The 15,946-nt window shown below is 36.6% G+C and overlaps 1 protein-coding gene across 1 annotated transcript in view; it reads right to left on the reverse strand.

Annotated features, from left to right (window-relative positions):
• abca12 (ATP-binding cassette, sub-family A (ABC1), member 12) overlaps window positions 1-15,946 on the reverse strand; it is a gene marked incomplete at its 5' end in the record, with an annotated part of 40,043 nt that overhangs the window by 11,000 nt on the left and 13,097 nt on the right. The window contains 16 exons of the mRNA XM_084121415.1: window positions 497-656; window positions 1,541-1,656; window positions 1,877-2,054; window positions 5,106-5,160; window positions 6,287-6,392; window positions 7,173-7,260; window positions 8,198-8,325; window positions 9,212-9,311; window positions 10,053-10,142; window positions 10,768-11,014; window positions 11,189-11,336; window positions 12,539-12,775; window positions 13,464-13,621; window positions 14,042-14,238; window positions 15,287-15,505; window positions 15,660-15,843. Of these exons, the coding sequence (XP_083977541.1) occupies window positions 497-656; window positions 1,541-1,656; window positions 1,877-2,054; window positions 5,106-5,160; window positions 6,287-6,392; window positions 7,173-7,260; window positions 8,198-8,325; window positions 9,212-9,311; window positions 10,053-10,142; window positions 10,768-11,014; window positions 11,189-11,336; window positions 12,539-12,775; window positions 13,464-13,621; window positions 14,042-14,238; window positions 15,287-15,505; window positions 15,660-15,843 (2,411 nt within the window). The remainder of the gene's footprint in view (window positions 1-496; window positions 657-1,540; window positions 1,657-1,876; window positions 2,055-5,105; window positions 5,161-6,286; window positions 6,393-7,172; window positions 7,261-8,197; window positions 8,326-9,211; window positions 9,312-10,052; window positions 10,143-10,767; window positions 11,015-11,188; window positions 11,337-12,538; window positions 12,776-13,463; window positions 13,622-14,041; window positions 14,239-15,286; window positions 15,506-15,659; window positions 15,844-15,946) is intronic.

Raw genomic sequence — 15,946 nt, forward strand, 5'->3', positions numbered from 1 at the left:
TTAATAATAAGAAGAAATGTTTCTTGAGCACCAAATCAGCATATTAGAATGATGTCTGAAGAATCATGTGACACTGAAAACTGAAGTGATGCTGAAAATTCAGCTTTGCCATCACAGGAATAAATTACATTTTAAAATAAATTCAAATAGAAAATAGTTATTTTAAATTGTAATAATATTTCACAATTTTTAACAAATAAATTCAGCCTTGCTGATCATAAGAGACTTCTTTCAAAAACATCTCATCAACCACAAACTTTTGAATGGTAGTATATATCCCTACTTACTAAAGAATAAAAAAAAAAAGATTGGATAATAGGTAGTAAGAATTTGAGGGCAATAAACCTGCTTAATTGTCATGAAAAAAATATCACAAAGCAAAATTTCTAAATGGTCTTAAAATTGGTTTCAGTGTCTTAATATAATTTGATTTCTTTTGTAATTTGTTTTTGTTTTTTTATTTGGGGGTGAAACGTCCCTCTGACTTTTCTCTCACCGGTTCATTCTGGTTAAGCTGACCCAGGAAGTAGATAATGGATGTGGCGATGATGGTGTTGACACTGATGAAGAGATTGATGCAAACATAACCAATGAAGGCCATCTCCGTATCTTTGAATACCGCAGACAGAAGGTACATCCAAGGGAAGGTGGAGAAACTGAAAATAAACAAATGAAATCAATGTGGTAAGTGACAAGATTAAAAAAAAATGTCTGAACAGAAGAATTACAACATGGAGGAAGACAAAAGAACTATAGTAAGACTTCTGCTTTGAGTTTAACAAAGAGAGAGAGAATATATTCCACAGTTGAGCTAAGAAGCCAGAAGATAAATGAGTTCATCTATTTCCTTTTTGTGAAGCATTCTCTCTCCTCTTCAGCTCCACAGAATGATCTGTTTTTTTATTCATTACTCTTGGTGATTGGGGTGGCGGGGTCAAGGAAGAGGATGTGTTTAAACTGAGAGGGTACCGTGTGTGTGTGTGCGCGAGTTGGCCGGCCTGTGTGCGTGTATTGTTTGTGGTGGAAAGTCCACACCGCTCAGCTAAACAAAAGCAATTAAGCAGGTTGAAGGGAAAGTGGTCGGATCGCTGTGATGTGTGGTTATTTATGGGCCGAGAGCCGGTGAGCTCACAGGCGGATGAATGCGGGCCAGACTGCTGACTTCACACATTGAAGGGCCTCCCAAGCAGCCTGGAGCTCTGAAGCCTAAAGACTGACTGTGAGTGGCCTCACTGCTCTCCACAATGCAATTAACTGGGTGACGAAGTGTGTGAAATCGCTTCTTCAGAGCAGAGGCCTTGCAGGAAAGCTTCAAGCAGCTCTCCTCTTTCTAGCAGAGAGCCTGTGTTTACCTGAAAGACCGTGCATTAACTAAAACTTCCCCTTTGCCAATGCTGCGACGTGTAGCATTTGCTGAATAATACATTCATGAAGCTCTAGTGCCTTGAGGACCTGTCAGCGCTAAGACATTCTAATGAGATGTCTGTCTTGTGACAGGAAAGTCTCTGGTGGTAAAGGTATTTTAATGTATGCTGCTGACCCAAATAGCACCAGAAGAAGTGTGACCGCGCCAAGGTTCTGCTTCTCTGTGAAGGCTGGGAGCTGGAACGCTGCTATCATCACCACCGAGAGGACCACAGGAATCATGTAAAGAGCCTGCAATGCAACAGAAAAGACATTGTAAACACAAACAGTCATATTTTTTTATTAATATTAAATTAATTATATAATCTGAGCAATTAAAAATGGCACAGGCACAAATGGTTGTTGTTACTGCATGCAGTTTATGTATTCTTGCATAGTTTTGGTTTCTGTATATTTTAGATCAATGCAACGGATCTAAAAGGCTGAAATCTATCAACTAATGATGAAGTACCATATCATAGAAGAAGTTGATGATCCAGTAAAAAGGTTCACTGATGCCAGAGATCTGTTGGAGTCTCTTGGAGCCTGTGTGATGTTCCTGAACCTCATAGATGACAAAGCTGGCAGTCATGATGGAGTAGCCAGTGAGGACACAGAGCGCAACCAGGATGCTGACCAAACCGCCCACCCTTGAGGATACAAAATGAAACATTTCAATACTGAGGACCTCAAGACGTGCAAGTTCAGAGTATATGACCTTACGGTATGTGTCCATTTATAATAGAATATAGGAATACAAATTTGTAAAAATTATATATTGGTGTATTTTATAAATATATTTAGATTTTATTGTTTCTATTTTATGCTATATTTTATATATACTTATAATACCGGACAAAAGTTTAGGGTTGGTCAATTTTTTACATTTTGTTCAAATGAAGTCTTTTATGCTATGCTTATATATATATCAGTCTTCAGTGTCACATGATCCTTCAGAAATCATTCTATTATGCTGATTTGGTGCTCAAAAAAAAATTATCGATGTTAAAAACAGTTGCTACTTAATATATTTTGTGGAAATATTCTAACCCCAAACCATTGAATGGTAGCACATATTTATGACATGCACAAATAAATAGTTCATAATAAGACCAGAAACATGTATTAATAAAGTAAATAGGTCCATAGCTGTACATTTAATAGACACACCTGCAAAAAACTAAAAAAGCTGTTATTCTGTGGCAGCGGTGCAGTGAGAGCATGTCCTGCTGTCTTACCCTTACAATACAAACTGCACTTCATATTTCCAACACTGTCACACATGAGCTTAAAACTGTTCTTCAGTCAAGCCTGATGCATTTACAACGGCACCAGACACAGTAAGGAGAAAACATGAAAGCCACGAGAATTAAGATCTCTCTATCTGTGAGAATTGTGTAAGACAGAGTCAAAGACGATCAAGAGTTCAGTCTCAGCAGGACACTTCTTTTTCTAGCAGTCACCAGCTGAGCTCTTGCCTTTAATTCTGCCCCTTTGCGTCCAGTCTCTGCTCCCAAGCACTCCAAAAAAATATAGCAAGAATGGAGGACAAATAAGAACAAACTGATCCCAGGGAAAGACAGAAGACCCATACCACAAGAGAGTTGAGCCTGAATGCAGAAGTGAGGATCATTTTTTATTCAGATAAGAAAGGGCTCGGTTGGTTGATCACTGAAGTCAAGGTATAAGAAATTACTTATAACGTACTTGTCTACAGCTTCAGACTTTCCTAGACAATTTTGGAACTTTGTATTGCAGCTTTTCTTACTGCCTCTCCTAAGGTTGACTCGATCGTATTGAAGCACTTTTTATTACTTTGAATTCAATGTGGCTGCCTGACGCCAATGAAGACTGTTGGACATGGCCTATTTTAGCTATAATTCCTAAATAACTAATTTTGATTACATTTGGTTTCACTCACATACAACTTTTTCAGATAGTTGTTGAAACTATAAAAATGATAAACCTCATGTTAAAGTGGTGCTAATCTATGATTAAGACACTCAATATCAATTTGGTCCTAACTAAGATGACAACAACTTTGAAAAAAATTGATTTCATTAGGTATGAGACAAGGTTAGCAATCACACATTACAATATGTTACTGAAACATAATCTTCACAGTTTTTGAGTTTTTGAAGTATATACAATAGACTGCTGCAAGAATGGCATAATTTTGTACGCCAACCTAGAAGTTAGAATCACCCTGGTTCCCTCAACATAGAGCTTATTTTCTGAAACAATCAATGGAAAAGCTCTATTGGCTTTGTGACCAACAAAAGTTTGACTTCAATGTCACCACCTCTACAGGTGACACTCGAAAAATTAGAATATTGTGCAAAAGTTCATTTATTTCAGTAATTCAACTTAAAAGGTGAAACTAATATATTAGGTATTTGTTATAATTTTGATGATTATGGCTTACAGCTTATGAAAATTTTCTAAATTTCTGAGATTTTGAATTTGGGGTTTTCATAAGCTTTAAGCCATGCGTAATCATCAAAATTATAACAAATAAAGGCTTTAAATATCTCACTTTGCATGTAATGAGTCTATATAATATATTAGTTTCACCGTTTAAGTTGAATTACTGAAATAATTTGCACGATATACTCATTTTTTGAGTTTCACCTGTAAGTTTCAAACCAATATTTTAAGCTTTATTTAAATCTACAAGTTGGAAAGTTTGAGTTAGAATGGTAAGAGCGCGAGTATTAATACAACAAGGCTTTAAAAACGGACTATAGTGAGTAGATGATGTTTTCCTGCGCGCCGTGATGATGTTTAATGTCCCAGACAACCATTGTGGTCCCATTTAGCCAGGAAAAGATGTCATAGAAAAAAAAAGATTGTGTTAACCACAGACCTTATTTCAGTTATATAACTAAAATCCCATTTAAAAAACCCATTAACTGCAAGTGATGGAACCAAAAGTTCAAAAATGATAAATAATTTCTGTGCTTTAGGACTCGTTCCTGCAGCACTCGATTTGTACTTGAAACAGCTGCCTGAGGCTGTTACCAATATGGCCGCCAAGTGCTTTGACTTGCCTTAAAAAGGGACTTTGCTTTTGATACAAGTATCTCGAAAACAAATGCATTATTTTCTGCTCTTTTCAGCTACTCACAGAATCATTTTTTATTTTGAGTAGCCAACCTATTCCTCTTCATTTTACTTGCTTTCTCTGCATGTTTTCTCCTCAGCCTAAGCAGCAGACGTCAAGCCAGACTCATCCTAGCTGTGAGACTGAAACAATTGCGTTCATTTTACAGAGCGTGTCTTTCTAATTTAGGCATTGTTGAAATTGCCCACAGTGTTCAAAATACAAGCATGTTTGGGTGGCGACGTTGAATCAATTAACCTCTGAACCACCTTCAGAGTAAACACACATTATATTGGGTTAGTAATCAATAAGCCAAGCTCAGGAAAACAAAAATCAAAGAGGAGTAAATACAGGAGTCAAATTACATTAGTTCAAGTGCTCCACAAGAATGAAAATGTCAGAGCAATATTTGCATATCTTATCTAAAGCCCATCATTTGGCTGATTGCTTTCTTTTCCCCACCACTGGGTCTGTGATTTGGTACCGACCCAACTAATACGCTCAGTCTGTATTTGGTCCCACAGAGTACTTTATCAGCTTTAGTTGCCAGACAGAAGGACGGGCGTGTGTGTGCGTGCGTTTGTGTGCGTGCTCTTACATTACATCCTCGTCTTGCACTTGGCCAGGGTAAGGGTGGCTGGATATGGAGATAGCTGTAAAGAGAGATTTTAGCACATGAGAAAAATACACACTTGCTCGGGCCAGCACGTGATCGGCAATCTGCTCCTCCCATGAACCTTTGCTGAATTTATGCTCTGTTTTGCCCTGAATGAGTTCACTGGCTACATTTGAATGAATGCATCCCCCCTTTCCATTATTGACTGCTAGGATTGCATTAATCTTGCCTGGAGGCAGACAGTGAATCTCAGCCACTGGGCCAGTCTGGCAGTGTTGAAATAAGACCAGCTCTATTCCTTCATTTCAGTTCTCAGCACCTCTAATTAGCATTCAGACCACTCTGCCTTCTAGTTGGAGAAGAATAGACACACTGCCCCCTGTCTAAGGATAGTGGTATTGCAATTGTTATTGTCACCATTGTCTCTGAAGGCAAGGATATTTCAGCATATTGCAAAAAAAGCTCTTTTTTTTCAGATAAACCCAGTAATTATTAAAAAAAAATACATTTTAAAAAAAGAACTTGGTAGAGTTCTTTGCAGTCAGTCAGAAGGTGTCCTCCTGTCTAAGTGGGCGGTTCTTGCTCAAAATACGGTGCTAAGTGGATTAGACCTTATGATGCAAGTCAAAATTGTATACGCAAGTGCACAATAATGAAAACTCGGGATGCAGAACACATATTATCTGTTATACAACTTAAAATTAATTAGATATACATTACTGTTTAAAAGTTTGGGGTGGGTAAGATATTTAATGCTTTTGAAAGAAGTCTCTTATGCTCATCAAGCATAAGATTGATTGGATTTATTTGATCAAAAATATAGTACAAATATTAATACTGTGAAATATTACAAATTAAAATAACTGTATTTTTGTATTAAATATATAATATAGATAGATATAGAAATCCTTTTAATATGCTGATTTGCTGCTCAAAAGCTTACATTTTTAGGGAATAAAGTGATAAAACATTTTCACGATTAAAAATATACAAATAATTTTATAAATGTCTTTAAGCAATTGAATGCATCCGCGCTGAATACAAGTACAATTTTTTCTTCAAAAAAAATAAATCTTACTGACTCCAAACTTTTGAAAAACAGTGTATGTGAAATTGTATAGATTCTAAGAGAAAACAAGAATCTAAAAAAAGGTTTAACTAACCATATTGTTGTCGTTTCTCAGGTGGCAGACTGGATCTCAGGAGGAAGTTGTTAAGGCTGTTGAGGTAGGCAGGCATGGTGTGGTGACCTTCTGGATTATACCAAATCTGTGTGAACACAAATATTAATACAATGCACCACAATTTCTCTCTAATCAAATAAATGCTAAGGTAAATAAGGCTAAGGTTCTGTTCCAAAACTTACTGAGCTGCATTGACTGCTGCCTTTTAAGGCTTTAACAGGAAAACTAACAGCCTAATATCCTAACATGTGTAAAAACACAGTACCAGATATTAGAATGATTTCTGAAGGATCATGTGACACTCAAGACTTGAGTAATGATGCTGAAAATTCAGCTTGGCCATCGCAGGAATAAATGACATTTAAATATATATATAGCCTATATAAAGTAAAAAGTGATTTTTACTGTATTTTTGATTAAATAAATGTAGCCTTGGTGTGCAACATCTCAAAATTACAATGTTTCCAAACTTTTGACAGGTACTGTACATTGCTCATACAAATATTGGGCTCATGCAACATTTGTAATTAGACTCAACTACTGTATTTTGGTACTGAATTAACTTTTCTCTTGCTTAATTTGTCATCTTGAAAGTAATTTTTTTCACTGAACACTGCGTTCTTCACATGGGATGCATGTAATATTGCCTTAAAATTATGCCAAAAAGGTATCTTAGAAGGCAACATAATGATGCTGCCTACCTTTTGGAACAGCTTTCACAACAAGAGGGTCATTATGATGCATTAAAATGCTGGCAGCTTACTTGGTTTTGGAACAGAGCCTGTTAGCGTCCACATAAACTGCTACATTGCCCCAATGGCAAAGTGGCTCATTGTCCCAATGTAATATCACTCATCCAAATTACCTTACTAAGCGTTCGGTTAGCTGGCACATCTAACATGTCCAACTTAAGATCAATGGGAAGAGGCTTTCCAAAGTCCCAGCCTCCATATCTGAAACAAAGCACAAAACAACTTACATTAGAACGTGTAACTCCTGGCTGGTGTGACATCTTGTTCACATGTTGTACATATTTATTACATCTTCTGAATAGCTACTTATAGCTGAATTGAACTCGTTTAATACTTGATGAACTTTACACATTTATTGAATTGAACTGACCCAACTCTGAACTGACTTGACCTTTTAGAGCTGCTTTACAGCAGAATTTGAATTTGTTTCATATTTAGTGAAGTTTGCATCATTGATTCTGTTATTTACTGCTTTGAAACAATCTGTACTGTATAAAGCGCTATAAAGGTGACTTAACAGTTACTGGGTGCAATGCGATTGCTGGTAATGTTGACCCTATTTATGCATTTGTGTAGGTTTTTTGGTTAATGCATTCTAGGGTTAAAGGAATCTCGTTTAGTATCTTTAATTGGATAGCAAATTTATATGTTCTTTCCCACATTCTTTATATATTAAAGCTCAATTTATTTAACAATAAATTTAGTGTTTTAAGATGCTAAAGACTTTTTCCTCATGATATACTCCTAATTAATAGTTTTATGCATTTGTTATCCAATTTCTTTATAGAGCAGTGATTTTCCTTTTTTATGACTATTTTCGCCACCACACTGCAGCAGGGCTGTGTATTTTATTATTATTTTTTGGAAGAGCAATGTATGAATAATAAATGCTTGCCTTACTATTTTAGGTGTAATAAAGTATTTTCATGCCAGCAGCACGCTCAAGAGCTGTGTGCTATTTGACTAGGATGGAAAATGTCAGCTAGAAATGCCATGGTAAAGATGGGATACACCAATGCGCTTCATCTTTAATTATTAATCAGCCTACCAGCGGTTCATAAATTCCTTAATATTCCACCTCACCTCATCTTTTGAAATTAGTTTAATGCTGTGAAGTGATATGTGTAATCAAATTCACCTGTTTCTGACGAAGTCATTCGCAGTGGCCAACAGGTAGTCCTCTACGTTGATGCCCGTTAGGTTGTAGACAATCTGGGATGATGGATTTCTTGTGTGAGGTGGTTGGTAACCTGATGCAGGACACGACTGAAAGTGACAGAAAAGTAAGTGATATTTTGAGCAGACGCCGCGATACAGGATTGGGGAAAAATCTGAATATAACAACTTGCTCCCTGTCAAATCGAGAGTAGAATTAGCCACGCCCCACAGGAAGCTGATTTGAAATAACATGAAGAGGCATTTACTAAATGACAAGAAAATTATAAGAAAATTACAAAAATCAACAGGCACACAGCAGAAAATTGCATTAGCCCAACTAAAGTTTGGTGACAAAATGTATTAACTACATCATTAAGTTGACTAATCATACCTATTTACTTGCTGATATGTAATAGTTTTTCCTCCATTGATATATTTCCCTGAATTAAGTTAAATTCTCCTAAATAAGTTAAACTAAGTTGAATACTGCGGAAAAACAGCCAAAACACTATTTTAATTTCCATACAGAACCACACTGTTTTTCAAATTAAGTGTTCTTCTATGACAGTCCATAAAATTAAAGCTATTAAAAAAAAACTACAACTAATTTTATAGGTATAAAAATTCAAAACATGAATTAATATCATATAATGTCTATGCAACTGTGTGTTGTGAATGATAACGTGTAATTTGAACTGAAATCATGTATTATTTCAATTATTATTAAACATTCTATTTTTCTTATTCCTTACATTTGAATGTTGATTTTGCATTCTACTTGCTGCCTTGCATCAAAGTCAAAGGAACTGATTTTAAAAGGCATTCTCAAATCAATTGTGAAGGGCGCACAACCCTGCTGTGATCAACAATCACCTTCACGCTATCAAATCACTAATGCTCTTTTTATCAATATTTAAACAGTGAAAGATGCACATCATTGAGGATAAGTGATAATGTTGTTTGTGTTATGATGGTTATGCTCTGTTTGACCCACCTGCACTTGGTTGCTACACTTGCAGGTGGTAAATGTAGCAGAGCTGTTGCCTCCAGAGATCCAGGTCTGAGTTCCTGCAGGAGGTCTCTCTTTGCAAACCCTGTTAAAAACAAAACAAAACTGTTTTTACTGTTTTCTTGTAGTAAAAAGAAGAAGAAAACAATAGTCTACATGCAAGACCCACTTCAAACTGTGTAATGATTATTTTGAAGGTATCAGTGATAAAGTCTATTAGGGAAATCAATCCTACAAACAGGAAATGCATGAGAAATGCAAATGATCCCTGGGTGAATCTCATAAAAACGTGCAAGTGAGGTTCTTCTCTGAGATTTACGCCCCTATACAGAAGTATTATTATAAGCTCTTACAAAAGAATTACAAAAGGCAGAGCTTTCAGATGTGTGGGTGAAAGAGAAATGGAAAAACAGAGAACAAGAAAGCAAGAGAGTGTTACGAGCGAGTTACAGAGAGAGGAAAAAGAGTAAGATGAGAAGAGATGGGAAAATAGCGTGATAAAAAACAGTGATAGAAAACTAAAAGTGGCACATTAGTGTGATGAAATTGACCAGGAACACGAGCAGACCCACTGACACAAGCAGACAGAGTATCAGAGTCCCAGGGCTCAGCTAAGTAAATGGCGACCAGAGCTTAAGAACAGACCTGCGAAGATCAGAGAGGCTAAAATCATAGCCGGCAAAAATGAAAGCCATTTGCAGTGGCCAGGTGAGCTGATGCTGTGATATGTAATCACTCAAGGCTTATAGCAACCTGCAGTCTGATTACTGAGCTCACAGTTCTAAACTGCACCGCAGATCACTAAGACATATGGATGATTACTTACGAAGCTGTGGGGTCTCTCATGCAGACGTGGTCAATGCCTGGATAGGACATCATGGCATCTACAAGACTGCTGGTGGTGGGATTCTGATTTCTGTGGAGAGAATGTGCAATGGCAATGTTTAAGGATGTGCAAAATATTTAATATTTACACTATATATTTTGTATTACTTTGGAGGCAATAGAAAAAAATAACGAACATTGGGAATACCGCAATAATGTGCTTTTATTTGCCCTGAGGGGACAGTGAGGGGGAAAAAAGCCTTGCTAAAAAATAGGAATATTTCCATTTCTAAAAATCACCCTTCTAGGCAATTTCAGAGTTAAATAAATAAATAAAGGATAGCCAGTCATAATCATAAAATATGTTTTGAATATTTTCAATAATGACCATATGACAGTACATTATCCTATACTGTTTAGCTATATTACCCAGTCATTAACAACATTATCATTTTCTGTTATCATCATCATCACCATTATCTTTGAGTAGATTAGCAAAGTCTAAACTTGAATAAATACATTTTAATAGAGTTCATGTAACTCAAAAAACTGTCTCTAGTAATAGTAATGGTTTCAATACCTGGAGGATACATTAGCTGATGAAATGTACACTTTGAATGCAATGTTATTTGAAGTTAAGCAGTACCCATATTTTCTAACTGAAATCAGAGCTACTTTTGAATCACAAGCAAGTTACACAACAGAGCGAGTCTAACCTGAAGAAGGCATACTGTTCATCAACGTGGTACAGAGCAGGAGAGAGCACAATCTTAGGAAAATACTGAAGATCACTCTTGATGGAGCCCAGGCCCATGGCAGCAATTACAAAGAATACGGGCAGCAACACCTGAGAGACCAGCCCCTTCCAGTCCCTCCTGGAGTGATGCACGCGTTTCAGCAACATGGCCATCACCCGCTGTGCAGTCAAAGCAAGCCCACTCACAGTTGATGTACCAGTGAGGCCTTTACAAGAGAAGAAGAGAGTATGCCACATGAGACAGAGCCACTCATCTCATCCGCTTCAATCCAGGTAAATTCTGAAGATGAGCTTTCAAAGTTCAAAGCATTCAAGGGGTAACTGAGAAAAGTACAGGCACTATTGCTGCAAGAAACTAATAGTCCTAAAAGACCACTTACTGGCTTTCTCTCCAAGGTACATGCTGTTGATGTCGTCAGGAATGCTGTCTCTTGAAGCACACATGTCATTCACTATTACAGACTCGGATACAGAGAAGGTGTCACTTTCTCTAGGCTCCATGTCATCTCGAGTCAACTGCAGGAACACCTGAGAGAAAACACAGTCTAGTTGAGTGCACTTGGAGAGGGTGGATCATGGTTCCCCTTTCATGGTTTTGTAAGGTTAACATTAAAGCAACTTTCCCCCCATTTTTTCCTTCATGTGTTTCATGATCCTCACACTCTCAGAAAAATTTTAAGTATTTGTACACTGAAAAAAAAGATTTCTCAAAGTTGGAACTAAAAGATTATTGGAGTGTGTTTTAGAAGAATATACTATTTCAGTCTTTCTACTTCAGAATTTCAGACAAAATGAAATGTGTTACTTGCTGTTTCTTTGTCATCTTTTGTGAAATTTACTAGCAATTTCTGTGAGTGAGAATTGTAAAGCCTACACCAATTTATTTTCAGTGTAGAAACTGTGTGGGAATTTGTGATTTGTGAATAATGAAACCAGCATGAAAAAAAAGTATGACAATATTACAAACATCTTCATTTTTGTTCTGAAGATGGCGGGAAGTGAAACACTTTTCATAGAGAAAATAGAAATGTAAAGGGGTAATACTGTCTCCATTTACTCACCCTAAAGTTGTTCTAATCCTGTTCTAAACACAAAGAAGATATTTTGAAGAATGTTGGTAAGCAAACAGTTGCTGGACCCCACTGACTGCCAAAGTATTTTTTTTTCATACAATGGAAGTCAATGGGGGCCAGCAACTGTTTGGTTACCAATATTCTTCAAAATATATTATTTTGTTTTCAAAGAAACTCATACAGGTTTAGAACAACTAACTGATGGCGAGTAAATAATGACAGAATTTTTATTTTGGGGTAAACTATCCCTTTAAAATGCTTGGCAACCCCGGCTGGAACCTGTGACCCTCATGTTGGGAAACCATATCCCATTGGATGGTCCCATCTCCCACCATAAGATGACTAAAAATAGTAGCCAACACAAATCTTATGCATTTACACATGGATTGATTGCCTCAAATATTTGAATTTCATTTCAATAACTCAATATCTCCCAGCTCTATGTAGGATCTTTGATTCTGAAATGATGTAAAATGTGAAGCTTGCACTGTATGCGCCAAGAATCCCAGGGAACCTAGAGTGGTTCAGCTTTCTTTAACAATGTTGGGCTGCACTGTTTGAGGCTTTGAAGGTTTCTGGGCTGGCTGTCTGAACCCCAGTGGCAATGGCTCAGTCCAAAATTCAATCTTGCACCTGGGGTCTTCATCTGAAAATTACCTCTTCCAAGGTGGTGTCGGAAATGCCGTAGCAGCCCAGCTGAAGCTTGTCCAGGCTCTGATCCAGATCGGTGAGAAGAGACTGGTACGCAGCTGCGTTCTGGGTGGTGTACGGTGGAAGGGCGTAGACCAAATCACCCACCTCTCCCTCCTTCCGTTGAGCGTCAGGCAGGTAGGATTGAATGAAATCCCTGATTTCTTCAATGTCAAACTTTTTATTTGAATCAGGAGTCTGAACCTGAACCAAAAACATAGAAATGCATGTTGACATGACAAATTAAAAAATATAAATCCTGGAAAACCAGTGTCACATTTTACCACAGTAATATAAAGATACATGAATACGATAATCATTATATACAGTATATAAACTACCTTTCAAAAGTTCAAATAAGTATGCATTCCGCAAGGGAGCAGTAAATTTATCAAAAGTGACAGTAAAGACATTAATAATGTTCCAAAAGATTTCTATTTCAAATAAATAATCTGCTTTTGAAAGTTAAAATTGTAGCACGGTTTCTACAAAAATATTAAGCAGCACAACAGCTTTCTTGAGCACCAGATCAGAATATTAGAATGATTTCTGAAGGATCATGAAGACTGAAGACTGGAGTATTGATGCTAAAAATTCAGCTTTGCCATCACAGGAATAAATTACATTTTTAAATAGAAAAGATAATTTATTACAATGATAATTCACAATATTATTGTTTTTACTGTATTTTTGATCAAATAAATGCAGTCTGGGTGAACATAAATGACTTAAACCAAAACATTTATAAAAAAAATCTTACTGACTTTTGAACAGTAGTGTATATCAATGTACATTGGTATTACTATGTATACCCTTACTACAGTACTCACATGGTACTTTTTGAGAGAGTTAACTCAAGTAAGAACTGAATGACATTTTCCATAGGATGTACCTTCTTTGTGAGGGTGAGGTTGTAGCCTTTAGCCAGCTTGTCTTTAAGGTAGAAGGGTGAACCACAGCATTTGAGGCCTCCGCGCTCCAGGAAGGCGATGCGGTCACTGAGAACTTCAGCCTCATCCAGGTGATGGCTGGAAAGAATGATGGTGCGTTCTGGACAGTTAAACAAAACGAACATGTCAAATCAAAGATCCACTGATACAGGCGAGAGAGAGAGAAAGACAGATTCTGAACAAAGAGCTGATGAACAAAGATAAACCAGGAGAATCTGACATGACCCTCTTTTACGGTCTTAAATCCTTGCTCGAGATAAATTCGCTAACTGTCTCCAAGGAAGATAATTAAACATCAGAGGGAGCATGATGGATAACAATCAGTCGTTACTACATCTGCGTCTGGATTTTTCCCTGTCTGGATTTGACTGCACGCACCTTGAGAAAATCCATTCAAGCCTAATTAAATTCTAAACCAAGTGTCAGATACCCGATAAGAACAAAGCCCTTTGGGGAGTTTGCTTCAGGTACAAGCCAGGAGATTATTTTCACCCTGGTCTAAACTGCAGAGGGATTTCACCTTGCTTGTGCTGAAGGACAATGTCCCAGATGCTGCGTCGGGAACAAGGATCCACCCCGGTGGTCGGCTCATCTAGCACCACCAGCCGTGAGCCTCCAATGAAGGCAATGGAGATGGATAACTTCCTCTTCATACCTCCTGACAGGGTGCCGACACGCTTGTGGCGGTGGGCGTGCATGTCTGTTTCCATTAGGATTCTAAGACAGGAAAAAGAGGGACCAAGTTAATGCAAATTTCTCATTTAGCGGATACTCTTATCTATAGTGATCTGAGGTAAATTGCCTTGCTCCAGGGCACAGCGTGTTAATGGATTTTCCATTGTGGTATATGAACCAACAAACTTTTACTAACATATTTATTAACCAATAATACAGACCATTCCCAACTTAAGGTGCAATGTTGGGGACTAACTAAATCTGTACTTCTTGTCTGAAACAGTTATGGTTAACTAAAACTAAATTGAAATAAAGCTGGAATAAATTAAAATATACATTTTATGTATATATATTTTTTTTTAAATGCAAAGATGAATAACTCCTCATTTTTAGAGCACTAAAAGAATTTCAAGCACTAAAGTTAATAAATGGAAATAAATAAACCTAAAACTGAACTAAAACCAAAATAAAAGTTAATTAAACCTAAATACGTATATCAAAAAAAAAAAAAAACTAATAAAATGACAAAAGCGTATAACTAAAAAGTAAACAAAAAAATGAAAATATAAAAATAAAAGCAATAAAAAAAATCAAATATAAATAATACTAAAATAACAGTGGTCTAAAAATAAGTATAAATATTTGATACAATTTCAAGGTAATGAATGTACAGATATTTTTCATGGATAAACAAAAAGAACATTTTTCATGGATAAACATTTTATGATTTATGACTCTTTTTGTATCTAAATATTTTGTTAAACACTGCTGTTCATGTTTTCGTCTGATTTTATTATATTTTTTGCATATTTTTAATTTTTTATCATTAATTATTTATTTTATGTATTATTATTTGTTAATGAAAGCATATCACATTTACTTTTTCTTAGCAGCTGAACTATAGATTACAAGTAGGTTGTAGTGTGGGAAGCTACAATTTTAAAGTAGCTTCTCCAACACCATTAAGGGCACATTAGAAACCTACATGCCATATTAGTCAAGATAACAAATGGTTCCCAGATAAAGTAAATTTTCCTCAGGAAATGTTACAGAACAAAGTAATAATGTTGAGACAAATGTTGAAACTTACCTGTGCACTTGTTCTTTCACTTCCTGTTTGGTCAAGTTGGGAGCTTTGATCTGAGCGTATAGCAACAGATGTTCCTTAGTGGTAAGGTGGTCGAACAGGACATCATACTGCATGCACACGCCCATCTCTTTACGCACATCATCTATCGACGTCTGCATATCCATCCCATAAACCTCAATAGTGCCGCTGGTGGGTGAAAACAACCCCGTCAGAAGCGACCTGAAACATAGAAAATACAAAAGTACAGTTCAATTTCAACTATTTTACCTAAAATTCATGTGGACTACGTATTTGTATGCTTATTAGAATATTAAATCATTATCTTAGCAATTACAGCATTATTTAAATATAAAATAGACTGTTATGCTCTTACATAGTGGTGGTTTTTCCAGCTCCATTGTGACCCAGCAGAGAGGTGACATGCCCCTCATAGAAAGAAAGGTTCAGGTTGTCTACAGCATGCCGGCCTCCGTAAGTCTTTGTCAGGCCATACAGTGACACTCCAACAGGCAATCCTGAGAAGTCTTCTTCTCCATTACTCGCCAAGCTACTTTTACCTAACACAGATAAAGAGAAACAAAGATGTTAAAATATTGCACAGACATTGAAAGGATTAAATTGTTTTCCACAGTTGCAATTTGTGTCACCTTCACAGAGGGT

Source organism: Abramis brama (genome assembly GCF_963993115.1).
Source record: "Abramis brama genome assembly, chromosome: 8".
In the NCBI taxonomy this organism is placed as follows: domain Eukaryota; kingdom Metazoa; phylum Chordata; class Actinopteri; order Cypriniformes; family Leuciscidae; genus Abramis; species Abramis brama.